General features: G+C 33.6%; 1 protein-coding gene across 1 annotated transcript in view; it reads left to right on the top strand.

Annotated features, from left to right (window-relative positions):
* The window catches only part of LOTGIDRAFT_168803 (hypothetical protein), a gene marked incomplete at both ends in the record, with an annotated part of 41,498 nt that extends 20,563 nt beyond the window's left edge, over positions 1–20,935 (top strand). The window contains 28 exons of the mRNA XM_009066717.1: positions 4,794–4,908; positions 5,899–6,027; positions 6,253–6,369; positions 6,644–6,737; positions 7,056–7,234; positions 7,479–7,618; positions 8,161–8,266; positions 8,585–8,724; positions 8,954–9,133; positions 9,471–9,564; positions 10,365–10,604; positions 10,979–11,137; positions 11,489–11,726; positions 12,218–12,363; positions 12,664–12,857; positions 13,167–13,247; positions 13,551–13,617; positions 13,923–14,069; positions 14,516–14,675; positions 17,198–17,361; positions 17,857–17,944; positions 18,350–18,447; positions 18,672–18,764; positions 19,293–19,462; positions 19,777–19,989; positions 20,202–20,277; positions 20,476–20,550; positions 20,834–20,935. Coding sequence (XP_009064965.1) covers positions 4,794–4,908; positions 5,899–6,027; positions 6,253–6,369; positions 6,644–6,737; positions 7,056–7,234; positions 7,479–7,618; positions 8,161–8,266; positions 8,585–8,724; positions 8,954–9,133; positions 9,471–9,564; positions 10,365–10,604; positions 10,979–11,137; positions 11,489–11,726; positions 12,218–12,363; positions 12,664–12,857; positions 13,167–13,247; positions 13,551–13,617; positions 13,923–14,069; positions 14,516–14,675; positions 17,198–17,361; positions 17,857–17,944; positions 18,350–18,447; positions 18,672–18,764; positions 19,293–19,462; positions 19,777–19,989; positions 20,202–20,277; positions 20,476–20,550; positions 20,834–20,935 — 3,805 coding nt within the window. The remainder of the gene's footprint in view (positions 1–4,793; positions 4,909–5,898; positions 6,028–6,252; positions 6,370–6,643; positions 6,738–7,055; positions 7,235–7,478; positions 7,619–8,160; positions 8,267–8,584; positions 8,725–8,953; positions 9,134–9,470; positions 9,565–10,364; positions 10,605–10,978; positions 11,138–11,488; positions 11,727–12,217; positions 12,364–12,663; positions 12,858–13,166; positions 13,248–13,550; positions 13,618–13,922; positions 14,070–14,515; positions 14,676–17,197; positions 17,362–17,856; positions 17,945–18,349; positions 18,448–18,671; positions 18,765–19,292; positions 19,463–19,776; positions 19,990–20,201; positions 20,278–20,475; positions 20,551–20,833) is intronic.
* Positions 20,936–22,921: the final 1,986 nt, after the last annotated feature.

Here is a 22,921-nt window from a genome sequence, read left to right as displayed (position 1 = left end):
ATTGTCCACTGTCAAGTGTCTGTTCCTCACTTAATAGCTGATTTTACTCTCTTCAATATATCAACAAGCTGTATATTAACGCTCCAAAGATTCGTTGACTGTTTAAAATATAAAAAGAGTTGTTTAATACTGCTGACTGTTTTTTTTCCTATGTAATAGCTTTGTGCATTTTTATAAAAATGGGCTATATCAACACACCTGTCAGGCAGGTCATTTCTAAAGTTACAGAAACCACAGACATCTGACTCAAATTTTGAATGACGCAGATAGAAGCCTTAAATGCCCCTGATACACATAAAAAGTTCAGAAAACCTCTTTACAATCTCTTTCAGCTTCATGAAGACAAAAATCAACAACAAATCAACTGAAGATTCTTAATCTAAATTTGATTCTTATCTTTCATGATCTGATCAGTGGGTAAAAATTCTGCTAGATTAATGGGAGCTCTGAGGCTCGTTCCATTTCTAATAGATTACTATCTGTCAGACTGGAAATTAATCGTGGATGTGCATGATGTTGCTAAAAACATAACAACCAGGGCCATGTGGCGTGTGCATCCCAGAATGTGCATTATCCTTTAGATACATCTGGCATGACCGATAAGAGAGTCCTGGGCCAAACCTCTTGGCATTGATCTTCCCAGATTATTTGTGTGCATGTCAGGATGTGTTTTGATACATCTGCCATTGCCTGAGTGGGTTACATTTTTGATGGTCTTGGTCCTGGTTAAACTTCTTGGTATTGATCTTTTCCGAAATACAGTACTCTTGTACAGCTGGGTCAACTGGTATAATGAAGAAAGATGACTTACTCAATGATTAGCCATATGACCATGACCACCATATGTTGAACCTAACAAGCAGATATTGCCAATATTATGACAAACTAGATGACTTAAGAAATATACAGCTTTATAAATTGACATTGACATTGTCATGGCTACAACCACCAGACCATATTCGTCACCTGTTCAATGAACAAGGGTTTTATAAATATTGGTGTATTTACCGACCTCGTCTGGCATTGTCTCAAGGTGACAGACTGATTAAAATTTGACATTGAATGGACATTAATAAATTGACATTAATAAATTTGACATTAATATAATAAAAAAAAAATTAAGTTGAAATTGTTGACATAGTTCTATGTCAATATTATGTGTCGGGTAAAATTATTTATAAAACAAATTCCATCTTCTATTCATTATTGATATATCAAAATCATTATTTAAAGGGTGCCTTTCTCATATTTTTATTTCGGATTTTCAAAATCCAAACGATGTTTTGTACATAGAATAAAAAATTCAATGAAACAAAGAAATGTCTAATGATGTCAAGGCATTAGACAGAGTTTATAACAGCTTGAAACTGTAAAGATATAATTAGTGGGAGTGATACCTTTAATTTGAATGATTATGAAGTCTTTCTATCAAGGGCTGTGATTGACTAGCATCAACCAAATCAAATCGTTGAATTTACAAACTTTCGTGATACAATAAAAGTGCCTAATGCAGTCAAGGTATAAAAAAGAGTAATACAGCTTAACATTGTGAAGATTTAATCAGTGGGACTGATGCCTTTTAATATTTGAATAATAATACCTGAGTGTTGATTGGTTAAAATAATAATAGCCAAGTGTTGATTGGTTTAGACAACATGTGTGTTATTGATTGAAAGGTTATGTTATTTTAACATGATATCAGTGTTATGTAAACACTAGTATGATAGTTTTATTAACGATCAACGTTTAATTACTGATTTATAAAATATGTGGAAAGTTTAACAAGGATATTTTATTATGTAAATTAAACAACAGGTGACATATGACAGAGTTTTTTTAATGATAAAATACTGTATTTGAATTTATCCAGAGTTGATTTATTGCCTTCAACAGTTAATGATTAAGATACAACATCCATCATTATGACATGTTTTGAAACAGCTCAAGTTTGAAACCCCCTTTTGGTTAAGGTTTTATTGAGAAACTCTAACAGGCTAATAAGTCAGGAACTTAAAGGTGAAACAAATCAGTTGAACTGTTATTGATGAATAGAAAGTGACTGAGCTTCTTTAAATCATCAGTGAACAAAATGTGGCTAAGTTCCTCAATAAACTGAACTGACTATCCTCATCAGTATAATATAAAAAATCAAAATGGCTGAGCATCTTTAAGTTGTCAGTGAACAAAACATGGTTGAGTTCCTTTAAATCTTCAATAAACTGAACTGAGTATCTTCATCGGTCTAATATAAAAAATCAATATGGCTGAGCATCTTTAAGTTATAAGTGAACAAAACATGGTTGAGTTCCTTTAAATCTTCAATAAACTGAACTGAGCATCTTCATTGGTTTAATATAAAAAATCAAAATGGCTGAGCATCTTTATGTTATCAGTTAACTAAACATGGCAGAGCCTGTTTAAATCCTGAATGTACAGAAAACAATTTGACTTATATAGAGATCAGTGAACTGAACTCAACAGAGTCTCTTTAAATCCTGAAAGTATTAGTGTGTATCAAAGTAGAAATGTAGTCAGAATAGTCAATAATAATAATGGCCGACAACGTTAGAATCTGACTCAATTACTCCCGATTCCTCGCTCCACAATTTATTTCCGTCCATGTTTATTTTAGTTAATACTATAGTTAGATTAGTTTGATGAAAATTAACGAAATCTTCACATTCATCTTCAAACGACTCAACCATAATTCATTTAGTTCCCGCCTCTTATTCTACTACCTTATTTACCTTCTTTCCACTACTCTCTAATTTAATTACCTCCCTTTCTGTGCGTCTGTTACTGAAACATACAATTATATTTATAACTTAATAAATAGTCTTAGTTTGCTGCGAGACTTTGATTTACTGCGGCACTGTTTCCCTAACATACTTATGATTGGATAAAATTAACTAAGCTTGCTTGACTGAGATTATTTGAAGTATTGTTAATAGCTATTTTGGTAAATTCCACTTCAACATTTTCCTGAAATATTTTTTGGACAAAAAAAACATTTGCTTGCTGCGATTAGAGTTTTCGAAGTATTCCTACTTCAATTGGAGTAGTTGAAAATCTACTTAAGAACTGTAACTCTTGCATATCATTGTGATTCGATAAGCCTTCCTTGCCATATACCAAATTAACAATATTAGGTATGCGACCTCTCTGAAAGTGATGCTGAGTTCAGTTCTGCTCTCCACTGGATTCATGGCTTAGATTAATTCAAGAACCATAACTCTACACACCTATAACTGATTAAATGCCTTTGTTGGCATGGCAGCATAGACCAAGCTCTGCTTAGTTCCTTTTTTATGTTGGCTTAAGACTAAGATCTATTGAGGAACATTAACTCTATCATACAAATACACTATCTAAGCTCTATTCAAGTAACGTTAGTCTTAATTTCGATGGTGCTCTGGCTTAGATACACTAAACTAAAGGACCGTAACTCTAATATATAATCATATTATTTTTACTCAGCAGCCAAAATCAATTCAAGTACCATTAATCACCTCTTTAGTCAATTTCACGTTTTGAGAAATGACCGTAAGATGACCTCCTTCAACATTATTTCAATAACTGTATTGATATTTGATGTAAATTTCTGCCATGTATTGATTGAACTGTAAGAAGCTTAAAAAAAGTAAAAATTAATTCTATTGAACCATCCATTGTTGTCGATTGAAAGTGGGAATGTAGGCAATCAGGGGGAGGGTATTATAAGAGCCAGCTTGTTCCCAAACATATAATGAAAGAAAGAAACATCTTACTTTGTAAGGTTCACAAGAATCCTTTCTACCAGCTGGTTCATGGTCAAACCTCTTGACATTGATTTTACAAGGATAACAACTTAAGTTCACAAGGATCCTTTCTACCAGCTGATCTACAACAATGGTGTTTATGGAGGACTATTTCTGCACTTTATTCATTGAAGAGTATATACCTGCTTGCGCTTCCATTTTAATTTTGAAGAGTCAAGCATTAAATCTTAACAATATAAATGCTCTGTTATAGTATCCATGGGATAAAATTCATTTGTAAGGTGATTGTTCTTAGCTGTTGTCGATATCCAATTACCTCTTAGATGAAAGAAGAAGGGAGGGTCTTTAAAATATCCTAATTTTCATTCTGTGCCTTCCACCATGATAGTCTATTAGAAGTTCCTGATATTAGCTAGATTATTGTGTCATATTTAATCAAGAGATAGCTTATTAGTTGCCACAGCTGTTGATTTTAGTTTCCTAGTTTTTTCCTACGATATTACGTTTTTTTTAACCCTTTCAAGAATGAAAATATATAACAGAAGCATTCACTCACTCAACTCTGTTTAATACAGTTTGATTTGAGAACAGTCTGTAGCTCAGTTGGTTAGATAGTTGGAATATTTAATTGACATCATCAAACAAAAATGGTGGACATGGGTTCTTATCTTGAATGTCTTGGGACTTTGGATGAGTCATCTTTTCTCATCATTCAAGTCAATCCAGCTTTAAATGGATGTGGATAATCCAAGCTTTAAATGGATGTGGATTATCCAAGCTTTAAATGGATGTGGATAATCCAAGCTTTAAATGGATGTGGATAATCCAAGCTTTAAATGGATGTGGATTATCCAAGCTTTAAATGGATGTGGATAATCCAAGCTTTAAATGGATGTGGATAATCCAAGCTTTAAATGGATGTGGATAATCTAAGCTTTAAGTGGATGTGGATAATCTGGGAAAGATTAATAGGTTTGGTAATGTGTCAATAGATTGATTTATTTCCATATTTATTTCGATTTTTGTTTGTTTCAGCTGTACAAGATGTACCCTGAGTGACTTCCCTTGTACATGGTGTGTACAGAGTCACATCTGTACCTACGAACCTGACCAAGAATGTCAAGGTCAAAAACTGGTCACAGGATCTCAGGTAAGAACAATAACTCTATATTTTGATAACCTTGACCTTTGGTTTGTTAGTTCTGAACAGGTTTAATCTCTTCCAATTCTTGCGTCAATCAAATGGTACATGGTACGGAACCGGATATGTTAACATTGAAAATTTTAACCATCTTTTCCTTTCTGTGCCATTCCATGAATCTTAAACATTCAGAAGTCATCATTTAACTCGAAGCCATTATGTAGGTAGATAGATTACGTTAACTTGTCATCTACCAACCGACTTACTTACTTACTTAATGGCTTAATTGAGAAGTTCTACATGTTATGGCATTAAGTCTGCCTGTTTCTGATTTGTACCCCCGTTTTTCCAGGAAGCTGGCGCCGGTTAGATATGAGATGAATCCTTTTAAGATTAAACGCTATTCCAATCATTCCACTGTTTTAATTCCTTATTATTTATTCTCTTTCGAAATTCTCTGTGACTTTAAACTCGTGAAGGATTTCAAACATTTTGTAGTTTGAATAATTAACGATGTTAATTCTGTTAAAATAGACGCCTGATTAGCGGTACGGGGAAACGTGACGATGATACTTAACCCATAAAACATGTCAATTAATAGACTGGAAATTGAAATGGAGTTTTACACCCCATTGTTTTTTACCTTATTGAGTTTGAAAGGACTAAAAGTTATTAATTCCCTTTCATGTCTGCTCTTTCAAAAGAAAATATTGTTTATATGTTCAATAGTGTGGAATAAGGGAGACAACTACATTTAATGTTACATTTTCAGACTACAATTAATTCTTCATTGAAATTTAAGCTTACAAGTTGATTATATCGAGTTGAATCTTTTAGTTACTAGTCCAAATAAGAACTCTTACACAACATCATCTTAGATCTTTGGGGTGGTCAATATTTTGGATATTATTTTGGGGGTTTTGAAAAAAAACAACTTAACTCGCAGGTTTTGTTGTTTTCCTGCACATTCGCTCTAAATGTTGATGATTTTTATTACAGAGACCAGGAAAGACACTAGCCCCCGGACCAAAGTCCTGTCCTCGGATAGAAATAGTCAACTCGTTGGAGAAGATTCTGGTAGCCTCCAACACAAAGACGGATATTTCTGTTAAAGCTGTTAATCTTTACGTAAGTCACAAGTTTTACTTTTTTAAATGATTTATGTCTCTGTCACACTCAGCCCTGTCTTCAGGAATGAATTGGTGCTGGGGCTCGAATTCTGTACTCAGAAAATTTGAAGAATTAAAGGCCAAGAGAACTCATTTCTGACAATTTTGATGTGCCCAGCCCACCCTAAGGACGGAGCACAGCCACAAAATCTATACCACCATGTAAAAGGTTTTTTTATTACAGGATTTCCAAACGTTGAATGGAATCAAGTGTTTTTTCAACATTAAAGATGGCTACACAGTTTCAGCCCAGGTGGTCCAGCACGCTGACAGTACAGATATCACTTGTGGAGAGGTCTTGGTGAGTTTTCAGTCAATAACAGTTCTTTTCCTCCTGTCAGTGATGCAGGTGGGGGGGACTGACATGGAAAAAGCGTCTATTTGTTTGGAAGGGACATTATCTAAACCCAGGACAAGTGTGATTTGGGTTGTGCAAGTTAAAGATTCCTAAACGAGTAAGGTCCTGGAAAAATTTCCTCATATGCATTGGCATTGCCCCTTCTCACACCTTTTCAAGGTGCTGAAAAGTAGGATGTAAAACTCCAATTAATTCTGAATGTATTGTTTTATTACAGTTTGATTATATACCTGATATCAAGTCTCAAAATGTTCCTTTTGAAATATTATGGGATACAGATAAACCACTGGATAATCCTTCTAACATACAAGGTAGATAACTCACTTTGACTTTGACTACCTTCACACAGATGCAGAGAAAGCAAAAATTGAAGTTCCGTTTACGTGAGCCTATTATAAAAATTTTAACACGTCTGTTTACGGTAATGATAATAAACCGAGGCTTCATGTGCTACAGGCTGTACACGTTAAAGATCCCTCGACAGTTGGAAATCGAAAAAGAGCAGGCTAATGCCGCTGTCCTGGAAAAATATCCCTCATTGCACCATGCATGGTGTTGCCCGTCTTCATTAACCAACATGGTGCAGAAAAGTAGGACGTAAAACTCCATTCATTTCATTTTGTTTACAGTAATGATGTATAAATGTGAGATTATGGCCAAGTCGTGTGGTGAATGTCTAGCTCTAGATGAACAGTATCTATGTGGCTGGTGTGATAACAGATGTAGCACGCAGAAATGGTGTAACGACAAAAATAATCGCTGGCTTCCCGCTAAAACTTCCATTTGTCCGAATCCTAAAATTATCAAGGTATGAAACGAGTTATTTTGTTGACTGTTAGTTATTAATTTACATGAAAGTATAAAGATTTAAATTCTTTAATGGGGGACACAAATCTGTCCCATTTCAAGGTCCAAATCCTAATCCTGCATGTGTGGAAGAGTTCATTAAAGATAGAAGGGGTGACAGGTAGATGATTTTCCAACTTTTTCCAGCCATATGTGATATGATCATGAATTTACTCTTGCTTTACCCATTATGTTTCCTACTTTAGATATCACCTGAATCTGGTCCTCTATCTGGAGGTACACATCTCACAATCACCGGTCAAGACATGGGACAAAATAAAAAAGACATCACGGTGGAAATCGGTAACCAGATCTGTAAAATCATTGACTTTAAGGCTCCTAAAGAGTAAGTTAGACTGTTGGATACATAAAATTTATATCTATATGAAAAATTTCCCTCATTGCACACTGCTTGGTGTTAGGGTGTATTGAGACGAGTCTCAATGAAAGCATTGGCCTAGGTGAGAGCAATAGATAAGTCTATTGATTATGTGAAAATTACTTAGTCATTAGTATGATTTTAGTAGAAAAGACACACACACAAACATACACTGCATGTTATATAATATACTGTATATAGCCATGGCACCAGTCCTGAACCCATCTTCACTTGCCCAAAAAGGTGCAAAAGATCAGGATATAAAACACCATTCATTTCATTTTATAGTGAAATTGTAGGACTCACAAAATATATACAGACATTTGGTTATTGTAAAATGTGGTTTGAATGCAGAAACCCTCTGTACAATCTCTTTAGTGAAAAAACAAAACAAAAAATATGTCATATCAAGTGCAATTTATGTGGAAAGCTTTTTGAATTTCAAACTGCACTTCAAATTTGTATTTTATAAGAATCTTGAAGAATCAGTACGTTCCTGCTATTTTCAGGTTGGTGTGTGAGACTCCTAGTTTTAACAGTGAAACCAGAGTCCAAGTTTATATCAACGTTAGAAATCAGTATAAAACTAGTGGACTTCATTTCTTTAAATATGTGGTAAGTACTGTATCAATACATTAAACAGACAAGTGCGCCATTTATTGGTGATTGATTTGAGTCTTGAATATATGTAAATAGTGTTCAGAAGTACTAGAAATGTATGAAATTCCTTGAAAAATATCTCTAAACTAGAAATTTCGTTTCTTTTTTTCTTTAAATGTCTTTTTATGTATCGCAGAGTCTCAAGAAAAGACGAGTCGTCATTTTAACATTCAAATGCAGATAATTCTGGCCATTCATGAACATGACAGTGAGCTTAGAACACTATTACTGCTTAGCTTAGCTTTAAATGCTTTATTATTTGGATTTTTTCAGGATCCATTAATATCCAACATCTACCCGAGTAAAGGTCCACTGTCTGGTGGTACCCGGGTAACGTTGAGTGGTGATAATATGGACGCTGGATCTAAAGCCATTATAACTATTGGTACTTTACAATGTATTGATATTGAAAGGTATGTAGTGCTCCGTCTTTTAGAACTTTTAGACGGACTGTTTAATGAATCAATTGTCACCCCCTTATCTCCTATCAATAAATAGGTGAAATTCACTCTATTCAAATAGCTTCGAATCTGACAGGTAACTTTAACCAAAAAAAATACCTCTTTTATACGAGAAAAATAATACTCCACTGCATGAATGTATAAAATAATTTCATTTTTCCTTCTTTCATTTTAATTTCAGAAAAAGTGATAAAGAGCTGGCCTGTACGACGACAGAGGCTACAAATGAAATGGTAGAACAATTATCCAGGGTCAGTGTGACTATAGACAACCAGTTGGTGGAAACTACCACGGATATCGATTATAAATATGTCGCTGACCCGACCATTAACGCGATAGACCCTAAAAAATCTGTCAGAGAGTAAGTATTGAAAATTCAATGCCCTTCCAAACCGTTTTTTAAAACGGTTCAGGAGGATCCTGTCTACCAGCTGATCCTTGACCAAACCTCTTAGCGTTGATCTTGTCCTGATTAACTGTACTCATGTGTAGCATACTGTACAGATTAATGAGGAAAGATGACATATTCAAGGTCACTAAATTTTCACATGCTTACAGAGTTAAGAGCCCACAACCATCACGGAAAATGACATCATAAGGATTTTGAATTGGAATTGAATATATACTGCGAGGAACCTTCGGAAGGGTTAAAAGTAAAAGATCATGGATTTCATATAATTATCCTTTTTTATCTTCAGAGGTGGATTGACCATCACGATTTACGGGGAAAACTTTGACAGTGTTTTAAAACCAACCATGATCTTTCCTGATGATGAAAATCCCATTGAAGGGGTAAGTCGAGAGTTGCTAGATTTCCAGCCTTGATAAAGCTATATCCGGCTAAATGTGAAAGGTGCAGGCTAAATGGCCCTACTGTAGGCTGCACACAAATTTCCCTTATAGCTCACAGCATGGCTTGATTGAAAATGCAGAAAAGAAGAATGTAGAAACCACATATCGGAACAAAATGTTCATCAGTCCAATAGTACAATGACAAACAACGACAAACTCTATTTCAATTCATTAGTCCAATAAGATACAGAACAGTAGGTTATAAAACTTCATTTCATTTCATTAGTTCAATAAGATACAGAACAATAGGATATAAAACTCCATTTCATTTCATTAGTTCAATAAGATACAGAACAGTAGGATATAAAACTTCATTTCATTTCATTAGTCCAATAAGATACAGAACAGTAGGATATAAAACTCCATTTCATTTCATTAGTTCAATAAGATACAGAACAGTAGGATATAAAACTCTATTTCATTTCATTAGTCCAATAAGATACAGAACAGTAGGATATAAAACTCCATTTCATTTCATTAGTCCAATAAGATACAGAACAGTAGGATATAAAACTTTATTTCAATTCATTAGTCCAATAAGATACAGAACAGTAGGATATAAAACTCTATTTCATTTCATTAGTCCAATAAGATACAGAACAGTACGATATAAAACTCTATTTCATTTCATTAGTTCAATAAGATATTGAACAATAGGATATAAAACTTCATTTCATTACATTAGTTCAATAAGATACAGAACAATAGGATATAAAACTCCATTTTGGTTATATTTTCAGTCATGTGAAGTTAGATCCAGTACGAAAATGGTTTGCCTGTCACCTAAACTACAGAGTTTTGATGAACCTTATGAAGAAATATCCTATGGTTTTAAAATGGATGGCGTCAAGGAACTATACAACCTGACAGAGAATTTCATCGATTACGGATCTTTTAAAGTTTTTCCTAATCCTATTCTCAAAGAATTTCCTAATGGCATGGAATCACATCAAACCAAAAACCAGTATTTAACCATTAATGTGAGTTCTGGTTTCCATAGATACATGGTGGTGATTTGGTGCCAATGTCGTAGGGCCTTGAACTGATATTAACTTTCTTTTCATTTGGTGGATAAAGACTTTAGTGACCAACAGTAAATAGCATCAAGGATTCTTGTCTATCAGCTCATCTGTGTCCAAACCTCTTAGTATTGCTCTTTCCTGGATTAACCTTACCTGTTTACAGCTTGATTGATTGGAATAATGGGGAAAGATGACTTATTCAAAGCCATCAGACCCACAACCACCATTTGTTCAACTGACAGCTTACTTGTGACTTTTTCTAGATTAAACGGCCATTTTGATCTTGATCTACAAGTAAATAGAATTGAAATATTTGTTAATCTTACTTTTAGGGTCATAATTTAAACGTGGCTGTGCAGAAGTCAGAATGGAAGGTACAGATTGGTCGAGAATTCTGTAATGTTACATCGGTTGCTGAGACACAGTTGACATGCACCCCGCCTAAAACTGAGCCGCCATCTTTAAATGGAAAAGAACACCCAGAAGTTGTGGTAGGCTTTGGTTTCATTTTTTACCAAAAATTAGTCTAGGACCTTTTATTATTATTGTTCTCCTCTTGTGACCTTGGCCAGTACTTCTGTAGTAGAGTATCTTCTTATTAAACACCTAATACCAAAATGATCTTGTGTGCAAAAGATTGGTCTTGTTAAAGTTTCCTTAATTGTAAAAAAAAAGAGCAATAAAATCAAGCAATTTGTAATAATTTTCCCCATTGCTAACTGCTAGACATTAATATCCTTCTTAATCAATTAGTAGAAGAGTAGGCCATTGAATTTTTTTTTTCTTGCATTTCGATTGATAATTTCTTGTTTGAGTCTAATTTTTTCATGATATATTTTCAGGTATTTGTCGGTGCCAATTTTTCCAGTAGTATTGGATTACTTCAGTATGAAGAACCAGACGGACTCTCATTACCTGCTATTATTGGTATCAGTGTTGGTGCGGCCATCTTGGTTGTATTTGTGATAATATTCTGTATCGCGTACCTGGTCAAATCTCAACGCAGTGACGATATGATGAAGAAAATGAGGATACAGATGGACAGTTTAGAAAGTCGGGTAGCCAATGAATGCAAAGAAGGTGAGCAGCGTTTAAAAGTTTTTGATATTTTAATGAGATTTATGGATTTTGAATGTCTTTATAGATTGAGAAAAAAAGGAGGACTGAGGTACAAGAAGATGTTTTCCACAAACTGGTCCTTGGTCAAACCTCTTGGTATTGATTTCCCATGAAAGCAACTTAGGTTCATGAGGTCCTCTTACCAGCTGGACAAATCTTCTTGATAATGATTTTATAAGGATAGCAATTTCAAGTTTTTAAGGATGTTGTCTACCAGCTGGATCTTAACCAGACCAGAATGATGTTGTCTTTATTTGTACTCACTACCAGTGGCTGGGCCAGTTTTAAGTCCAAGCGTAAAAATATCTGAAATTGCCTGAATTTCTAACCTAGTTATGATATTTTTGCCCGAAAAACTTGCTTTCAGGGCCGTAGGGGCCACTGCTCACTACATGCTTTCTGTAATAACGCGCTAAGACAAGGGTGTAAAACTCCTTTTCACCTTATTTTAGCTTTTGCCGAGCTACAGACTGATATGACAGAATTAACCAGTGATCATGTAGGACAGATCTCCATTCCTTTCTGGGATTATCGTACATTCTGTATGAAAGTTTTATTTCCTGGACAAGAAGACCATGTTGTTGTTCGAGAATTACAGGTAAGAGAGAACCATTATTTTCAAGAATATCAACTTAGATTCACAGGCATCCTTTCTATGTGCTGGTTCTTGGCCAAACCTCTTGGCATTGATCTTTCCTGGATTATCCATACCCATTTACAGCTGGGTCAATTGAAATACTGAGGAAGATATGACCTTTTTAAAATCACTAGACTTTAACATGCTAACCTAGATTAGAACCCACCAACACCATTTTTTTTAACATATCCTAGATTTCAATGCTTTAACATACCTTTTTGAATTCTACATTGAGATGTGTTTCTGTTTTCTTATCTGCAGGTTGACATCCGTCATAATAAAGAAGATATTGAACGAGGCTTACAACTGTTCTTCCAACTCATCAGCAATAAAACATTTTTATTAATTTTTATCCGAACGTTAGAATCCAACCGTAACTTTCAGTTGAAAGATCGAGTCAATGTGGCTTCTCTGATATCTGTTGCTTTACAGACAAAAATGGAATATGCTACAGAGTAAGTCGGTTTTTTTTTTCATTTTTCTAAATTTATTACAATAAATGGTGTTAGTACATGTTTCTGATATAGAATCCTCATCAGGACTAGTTTAAAAATGAGAGCTAAATGGAGATGATTTGTTTTCTTCTTTTGTCAATTTGTCAAGGTGCATATGGTTGTCTTGTTTCCTTTTTTCCATCCATTGGAAGTTCAGTGAGTTTACTGATTTAGCTGAAGAGTTTGAAGCCCAAGTTTCCTATATATTTCCCATTGTTTTTCCACAACAGAATTTTTCGCTGACTTCAAATTTTACTGTTCTTTTTTCAGTATATTAAAAACTCTGTTAGCTGATTTGATAGAGAAATCAGTAGAAGGACAGAAAAATCATCCCAAATTATTATTACGAAGGTAAAGATTGTATTTAACAATGTCTATTAACAGTGGATCTTTCTTTCGTTATATAGTGAAATCAGTTTTTCACTCCCCAGTCAGCTAGCCATAGTATTATGGACTGATGCGTTAAATAGATATTTAAATGAAAAGCCTCTAAATTATCATGAAAAAAAATTAGGATATCGACTATTTTTTTTATCGTAGAATTCTTTTGATTTGATGTTTCTTCTTGCAAATTTCTTGCCATTGAGACATTAAACTTTTTTTTCCGATGCGAATTGTTTAATGTATCTGCAACTTGTTTTATTTATTTTCTAGAAATGAGTCTGTAGCTGAGAAAATGTTGACCAACTGGTTCACTTTCTTATTATACAGATTCATGAAGGTTTGTAGGAATACAATAGTTGTTGGTATTGCCAATCTACCTCTTTTTTGTGCCATAGATATCCCTTTCAGAGAGTCCACATAGCTTATAATCTTTATTGGTATTTGTTAACTCTGCAACTCTTTCAAAACTAAAATTGTTTTTTTGATAAATTTATTACACACCCCTCAAATCTCGAATGGACTCTTCCACACATGCATACTTTATATCAATATGATACAGTGTTATGCATAGTTAGAATAGTTCATTTCCTAACATAGGGGTGTTTCTAGCTTTAGTTATGAATATTATTGTTTCTATTGTAGGAATGTGCAGGTGAACCATTATTTATGCTGTACCAGGCTATAAAACAACAAGTATCTAAAGGACCAGTAGACGCTATAACCAGTGAGGCTCGATACTCTCTATCAGAAGACAAGCTGATTCGACAGCAGATTCAATATAAAGTTATGGTCAGTATCTTGTCTTGTTTTATTGGCTCGTTTTGGGTACACACTGTGAAACAGGACACTACGATAGAAAACTAACAACATTATTGAACACTGGGTTGCAAGCCGGTTTTTTAAATTTTTGTGATTTGATTTTTTGAACAATTATTTATTCATTTATTCTATTATTCATCTTTTCACACGTTTCTCTTTCATTCATCTTGGAAATCCTCTATTTGTCCATCACAAATTCATTCATTCATTCATTCGCAAATTCATTTATTCATTCTATTATACATTCATCCATCATTCATTTATTTATTCACCATTCATTCATTCATTCATTGATTTTTACATTCATCCATTCTTCTTTCATTTATTTGTACATTTATTCATTAATTCATTTGTACATCCATTTATTCATTCATTCATTCATTCATTCACTAATCTATCCATTCATTATATTTAAGATGGTACATGTGGTAGATGTTGACAGTTTTCCTCAACAAACTCATCCAGTCAAAGTTTTAGACTGTGACACCATTTCTCAAGTCAAGGAGAAGATTCTAGACGCCATTTATAAAAATGCTCCATTCAGCAGTCGACCATTGAAGGAAAATCTTGATTTAGGTAGGTTGTTTAAAATTAAATTTGAGATGAGGTCAAATTATACATAGGAAGACTGGAAATAGTGTGTCCACTATTTGACACCCCTCATTTTTTTAATGGACTTTTCTGCACATGCATTTACCCAATTACTATAATGCAGTACTTGTTTAATATCATGTAGAGTATGCATGTATAGAAGAGTTCACTTGAACATTTAGGGTTTTTGAGATTTGACACTCCTCAAGAAATGATCGAACTCTGCCACAAATGTACTTCCAAGACTGTATAATTTGACTTCATCTTTAAATATCGAGAGTGATTTTTGTAGTCGATTATTTACAAATGACATTTTGATCGATGTAGCTTACGTCTGTTTTATATTTTTTAGTCACATTTACCCAGAATTCATTTCAAATATCATCCTAGTTCCTATGTTTTGCTTTTTGTGGCATCATTTTTCGTAGCCATTCTTCGCAATCATGATTTTTTTTTTTTTCGTTGTTTTTTAAACGTAGTAAATGTTTTTTCAGTTTATTTAAAGAACTTAGGTTAGTTTTGTTTTTAGTTAACACATTTTAATATTTAGTTTTTTTTTAATTTAATTTTGTTATGTTTTGTTTGTTTTGATTTTAAAGAAATTGTATAAGAATTTCCATTGGTTGAATTTCCATTGATTGAATTTCCATTGGTTGAATTTCCATTAAAATATTACTGAAATGTTTAAAATTTTTGGGGGGAGTTGTTATTAGATTGAAATTAAAAAGATGTTATTAATTTTCAACGAAATTTGGAATATTTTTGGAGGTTTGGGTATCTGCAGTGTTGAATTTCTTTTTTCCTTTCTTTTATGCTTTTTTTAATGTTAATGTTTTGCAGTTTTTCATTTTGAAATGCTTCAGTAACACCTATCAATTTCTGTGTTTTCAGTCAGGTATTCCATTTGGCAAAAAAATCTGGCAAAAATCTCCCTTGACCTCCCAAAATAATCACGAGTTCCTATGATTTTAGCTTATTTGTTGCTTAAGATCAAAGTTTCATTTGGATTGGAAAGCGAGAATAATGGCAATTACGCTTTTTGCAATGTGGACTCTTTAAAAGACATTGTTGACACACCCAAAACCAAAACATTAACTATGTGGAAACTCTGAAAGGGAATATAATATACCAGAATAATCTAGCTATGTGAATTCCAAAAACAGGATTCCAAGTTGACAATCCAGAATAAGGTTTCCTGAAAGAGAGATACACCAGCCATTTACTCTGGTATTCCAAAACACAGAAATTTATAGTTCTGAAACATTTCATTAGATTTGTAGTTCCTTTTAGACTTATATTTCATTTTTTGTTTCATTTTTCACCATGCATGAGTAGAGTTTTGCACGTAATTTACTATGTATTTGGTGGACCCTAACTCAGTCATATTTTTGAAGAATTGTCACCATTTTGAGATGACTGGTTAAAGAGATATTGTCATCTAAGTTTGCTTTAGAGTTGTCAGAATTCAATTCAATTCAAGCTAACTGTGTCACTTATCGTAATGAAAATCAGACTTAAAGTTTGTCTATTATCAATTCAAAGAAAAGGAAATAGCAAAACAAATTAAGCTGTAGGATTTCATTATGAAAAGTGACGAAGCTAGTCAAAATTGAGCTCTATCAGCTGTTTAAAGCAAATATTTCGCCGACATATTCCTTTAAAGGGTAAAACTAATGCTTAGTATGATGATATTAAGATGCATTATGGGATAGTATCCTAGAATAATAACAACTAACATATATTACTAAAACTTCATTCCAAATATCAAGTCCTGCCTTGTTACTACTGCTTAGAATAAGGAATTTGATATTTCTTGACCAGACCAAAACTCAAAATATGTAGGCTACTATTAAGCTTTATTCATTGTGCTTGTTTCTTAACAGAGAGCTTACTGAGCTGAAACATGCTTGAAATCTCATCGCAGCTTAAACAGAATGCTAACATATTTATATATAGAATGCCAATTTAGCATGTTTCATAACTTTATCATAACTTTAAGCTTTTGTCTGATAAAATTACCTGTATGTTATATGTAATGCCTAAGCTTAATGAGATTGCCAAGTAATCATTATGTAAGCTTATCTATAATGCTAGGGGCATGCTCAAAGCTAAAAACATCATTATTACATCTTCCAATTTTAAGCTATTACGAATGTCTAATACCTTGACACCATCAGGCACTTTCTTATATCACGGGATGCTGCGATTTGATTGGATTGTACGCTTGTAAATAACAGCCAATCAGAGCCAACAACAGAAGAAATGTAAACATGATGATTTCCTGTAATAAGATAGCTACATTTACAAACTGCAGTGATACAATTTAAGTGCTTAATGATGTCAAGGTATTTGACAGAGATTGTGAAGATGAATCATGTATTAACTGGGTATGAATTAGCGTTATCCTATAATCTTATAACAGAGCATGTCTATTATATTTCGCTCGATCAACACTGCAGAGCGGGGCTGTTTTTTAACTCGGGGTTTTATTTCATGTTTTCAAACAGTTTTATTTGACCATAAACCAGAATGGCTGTGTCCACCAAACGAGAAAGTTCAGAGTTATCTCCCTTCACATAAAGATACACATCGCTTGGTTCTACATGATGAAGACGCCACATCCAAGATGGATAGCGATTGCCGAAGGTTGAACAGTCTGGCACATTATAAGGTAAGTAACTCTACTTTTGTTTTATTTTTTGGTCTTGTGTGCTACAGGCTGTACACGTTAAAAATTCTTAGACAGTTGGAAATAAATAGACTGCAAAGTTTCCCTACTATATCATAGTTTTATTTATGATTTTTTATAACTTCTGGAAGTAAAGCTAGGACTTGTTAACAATCCCTTGACATTTTAAATCAAAAGGAAAGAAGGGGTATTTCACCATAATGGCTAAAGTTTCCTCATTGCACACTGCAAAAGTACAGGGAAGTATAGTATTAATTAGTCATTTTGTACTGACAGTTATTACTGATGACCTGAGTTGAGTTGAAACTGCATGTAAATATGTCAATATTGAACTAGAAATCTGGCAAGGTATTAACTTTCAGATTTTGTTATTTGAGCCCAAATAAAGCTCTATCAGATTTTTAGATGACCAGATCCCTAAAGAGAATGCAAATTTTTAATGTTTCGTAATGCCTATACCTTGACAATATTTTACAGGTCCCTGATGGTGCCTACGTGGCTCTAGAAGCTAAAAATACCATCACTTATAACAGTAGTATTATTTCAGAAAAATCTCTTAAATATGGTGAGTGAACAAAATACTTTAAAGGAACACTTCCTCTTAGAAAATATATAAATTTAGATTCTTAAACTAGGTCAATTTGAGTATATATTCATCAGTGGATAAAAGTTGTCATAACTATACAACAGAATCCCTGTAAAATCTGGTAATTCTTAAAACTAAGTAATTATTTGTAACACTAAAAGTAATTATTTGGATTCTCGAACTTGGTCAATATGAGTATATGTTCATCAGTTCAACACTTGGTTTGATACTATGTGATCAGTCGATTTACCTGGTGTAATAACTATACAACAGAAGCCCTGTATAATCTGGTAATTCATAAAACTAAGTAATTATTTATAACACTAAAGTAATTATAAAACTAAGTAATTATTGAAAAACTCTATAAATTTTTTTAAATTTCAGATAACATGTCTTTCTATAACCGCAGTCCCTCGTTGAACCGAACAACGTCACCTAATTCTATCAACATAGACGTAGATAGCGTCAAGTCATATCATCTGGTGAGTGGAATTTACAAATCAAAGTTAAAACAATTGCAATATCCAGACATCTGAATGAAAATTGGAATAGTGGAAATCGATGCTATCAGTGTTCCTGATACACATAAAATTTTAGAAGACCTTTTTACAATCCTTTTGATTGGTCAAATTCTTGAGTGAATGAACCATTTTTTTCCATTATGTGGAACTTTTCACAATATTTTAAATAATTATTCATATTTTAGGTCCGTCAACACGATTCTGATGTCCAGAAAGAGGGTGATAGAGGTAGTAAAATGGTGGCTGAAATTTATCTTCCACGTTTATTGGTCACCAAGGTAACAGTTGCTTCTAATTGGGGATCCAAGGTGCTGCATAACCAAGAGACTGACAATGAAAAAATTAGTATATGAATGGAACCAGAAACATTGGTCTTTGCATGCTACAATCTGTGTATAATCTTTTGAAACCCAAAGATATGCTATTGCCTCATAGCAATTTCCCTCATAGCACACTGAACAATGTTGCTTAACAGTCAGAACAGTTGGAAGTCATGGCAAAATTTCCTTCCTATCACAATGCATGTATTTGCTCACAATATGCAGTAGACCTTTTGAAATTTATTTCATTAGAGAAATACGGAGTAAAACTCCAAAGGGGTTGACATGGAAACAGTGTCTAGTTATGGGACAATACCAAGGCCCAGTGTGCTTCAGGCTGTGCAGAATCTTTTACAAATGGAAAATCAAAAAAGAAAAGAAAAGGCATATGTCAATGTCAAGCAAAGCACACTGCTAAAATCAAATGTGATACTGAACAATCTGGTGTAAAACTCCATTTCATTTCATTTTATTTGTGAATTTCAGGGAACGTTACAGTCGTTTGTAGATGATTTATTCGAGAGAATATTTAGTACGGCTAACAGAAGTAACGTACTACCCCTCGCCATCAAATATATGTTTGATTTCCTGGATGATCAAGCCTTATTACATAATATACAAGATAATGAAACTGTACATACCTGGAAATCAAATAGGTAAGCAATTTATAAATTCCGTGGCTTCTAAGTAATGCTCCCTAACGCCTGACATGGAAAAATCATCTAGTCGTGGGACAATAAAGACCCGTGTGCTACAGGTTGCCCATGTATGATTTCACATGGGAATTTTTTTTTCCATTTCATTTCATATGAGCAATATTCTGTCTATTTCATTTCATATGATTGATATTTATTTCATTTCACATGAACAATATTTTCTTTCTGTTTCATTTCAAATACACATGCTCATTTACTCATATTTCATTTCATTTTCCATTCCATTTCATTTGATCAATATTTTTCTATTTCAGTTTACCGTTGAGGTTTTGGGTGAACGTGATGAAGAATCCTAACTTTGTGTTTGATATTTATAAATCTAATATAGTAGACTCATGTCTTTCTGTTGTGGCACAAACTTTTATGGACAGTTGTTCAGTGCATGAACATGTGTTGGGAAAGGATTCCCCTTCTAGTAAATTACTTTACGCCAAAGACATTCCAAAATACAAACAATGGGTGGATAGGTAAGTCTCTGAAGATTTTTGGAATGAAGATGAAGTCTGTATTGGGTAATCTCAAGTGGTATTTAGTTTCCTATATTTTCTGTGGGTTACTTCACTCAATCAAAATCTATTAGGCATAGATATGAAAATGTGTCTTATTTTGAATTGAAGTTACCATACTTGATATGATATTTCATAAAAAAGTTGATATTTTCTGATTATTTTTGTTGTAGATATTATCAAGATATAAAAATGATGCCAGCGATCAGTGATCAAGATATGACGGCCATGTTAACAGAGGAATCTAGGGTTAGATATATTACTCTCTTTACAACCCCTAGCTAGAGGGCTTCCTTTCTTGAAATGGGACAATAAACTGAGGCCCTGTGTGCGACAGGGAGCAGTTATATTTTATCTTTGAGCCTGAGTGGTGGTCAAATATTTCTTTTATCATTAAAATATTTATGATATTTTTTGTAAATTTTGATTATGAATTTTTTTTTCCAGTTACATAATCAAGAATTTAACACGAATGCTGCTTTATACGAGTTATATAAATACGTCAATAAATACTATCCAGAGGTAAGGTCTTATCCTTTTTCTTATATTGGTCTTCATCTGGAACCATGGTAGCTTTAAGTTGAGTGCGGTGGCTCAATTAGTTAGATGCTTGCTTGCTAACCTGAAGGTTCATGGTTCAATCGCGGCATAGGTCAAGTTAATACCTTCAGATTTTTCAACCTGGTTTTCCCCTGTCAGTGATGGAGGTCAGAGGGGCTGACAGCAATGAGCAGTAATGTTTGTTGTCATGGAAATGGATTCATTGGATTAAATCACACTGAAATCAACCTTTTTTATCTTTCAGTTAAAAGATTCATTAGAGGATGACGAATTTGCCAGAAGAAGTAAATTACGCTATAAACTAGAGAAAGTCCGAGCGACGATGGATGGTGATGCTGTCTGCTAGGTAACCAAACATTGTTGTACATGTTTTTAACTTTGTGATTTACTCTTCAGACAATATGACAGGGGTCAAAGTTCAAGGTCAATGTTTGTTGATTGACAAAATTGAAGGACAAGAAAATTTTGCAAAATGGATTTTCAAAATGGTGGATGAAGTCATGTGGTCTATTGAATATTTTATACATGATCTATTTTTAGATCTTACGCTACTGAGGCAAAGATTTTTGCAAGATGGTTGCACAAAACCAATGGAGTAAAGTTCATCAAATGACCTTTCCATATACCTTACAGTTCTGTGTTTAATCCAAGTGATCTTTTGATATGCATTTACCATATAATTGTGACTATAATGCTCCAGTTTATATAACGCGCACCCTAGACTCTGCAGTATATATTATATGTATGTGGAATTTGTGATTGGTGCAAATTTTTATGAGGCACGGTACAAAACCATTGAGTATTTTTCGGCGGGCAAAATTAGGATTGTCAATTCATAGAACTGAAGGATTTTGTGTTACTTTAAGAAAGAAACACCATATATTTAGCAATTATTTTGTTGTTGGAATTTTCACCTAGTGCTCCTTACTTTCCTTAAATGGCTAAAAATTGAAAAAATTTCAAAGAATGTGTGAGGTCATTCTAATATGCAACTTTAAGGCAATGGCGATTTTGAATACCAAGTAATAGACGAAGAGCTGTGCCTATTTTCTACTATCGTTTAGTCTTTGTTTATTCCTTGTGTACAGTGACGTCATTGAGTTGGATTCTCGAATATTTTTTTTTTTTTCGTGTGTGCTCATCAAAAGTGCCAATCTTTCCGACATTTTAAGTTTGTGTACAAAATTTTTGGATGTAAATGTTCGTTAGATTAGAATTAACCAATCAGGACTCAGGATTTTTATATATATATAGTCGTTAGATTTGTATAGTGCTCATGGGAGAATTTGTGTGACGGACTTTGTACATGGTGCTCTTTTAGAGAAGTCGTCAAGGTTGATGTTGAATCTGGGAAATTTTTGTTTTTCCTGACCAAATATGGAAAAGTGTGCTGAGATATTGAACCTGTGTCATATGAAAAAGGAGATGTAAGATGGAAAAAAGAAAATAAACACATTTTGCGTAATGGCAAACATTTTTGTAATCTTCAGTCGCAGTATTTTTTAATAAAAATTGGCCGTCTGCAGGAATTTTGCAGTCTATGAATCAGCAGAAGGATTTTTATTTGTAGGATTTTTGTTTTCTAAAGTTTAATCATAAAATTGAGATTAAAATAAAAATCGCGCTCATTTGTATATAGGACAATTATTTTGGTGCTTTTTAACATTTATACCAAATAAACTCTTGTTTAAATATGTAAATTAAGTTGACCTTGAGCTGACCTTGGGTTGACCTTGGGTTGACCTCATGTATCATGATATCGCAATGCCTTCTTTATTTCATATTTCAAAATTGCAAGATCTGTATTGCGGCAATATTGTCAGTGAAATTTGTAACAGAAATAGAATTGAATTCATAAATTTGGCTTGTCATCCATCTTGGAATTTGGGCAGTAGTCTATCCTTAGCCTAAGTGTTGGACTGTCAACTACTAGGGAATAAGGTGCCATAGGTTTGAGTCCTAAATTGAATTCTGCTGCCATTGCCAGTACTTTTGAGAGGCTGCTGGTCATCGAAACAAAAATATGTCTTAAGGTTTGGGAAACTAATTTATTTCGATTTCTCTTTACTTAGCTTCCAAAATTTTGATTGATTTAAATTTCGTTACTTTCTTGGCTATGTGACTTAAACTACTTGGTGCTTTAAGCAGTTCTATGCATTCATTTATATTTTCATGTGTCCTTTTGTTTATAAAAAATGCAGAGATATTCATGCACATCCATGGACAGCTCAAAACAAAAATAGGAGCAGTCCATTTTATTTTAAGTTAGTTTAAGTAGTAGTGAGTACATAAGAGCATTGGTTTGAATAGTTTCAATAACTATTTATTCTAC

This window comes from Lottia gigantea, assembly GCF_000327385.1.
Source record: "Lottia gigantea unplaced genomic scaffold LOTGIsca_79, whole genome shotgun sequence".
In the NCBI taxonomy this organism is placed as follows: domain Eukaryota; kingdom Metazoa; phylum Mollusca; class Gastropoda; family Lottiidae; genus Lottia; species Lottia gigantea.
Note: the sequence above shows the minus strand (reverse complement) of the source record. Positions and strands in the feature narration are given on the sequence as shown.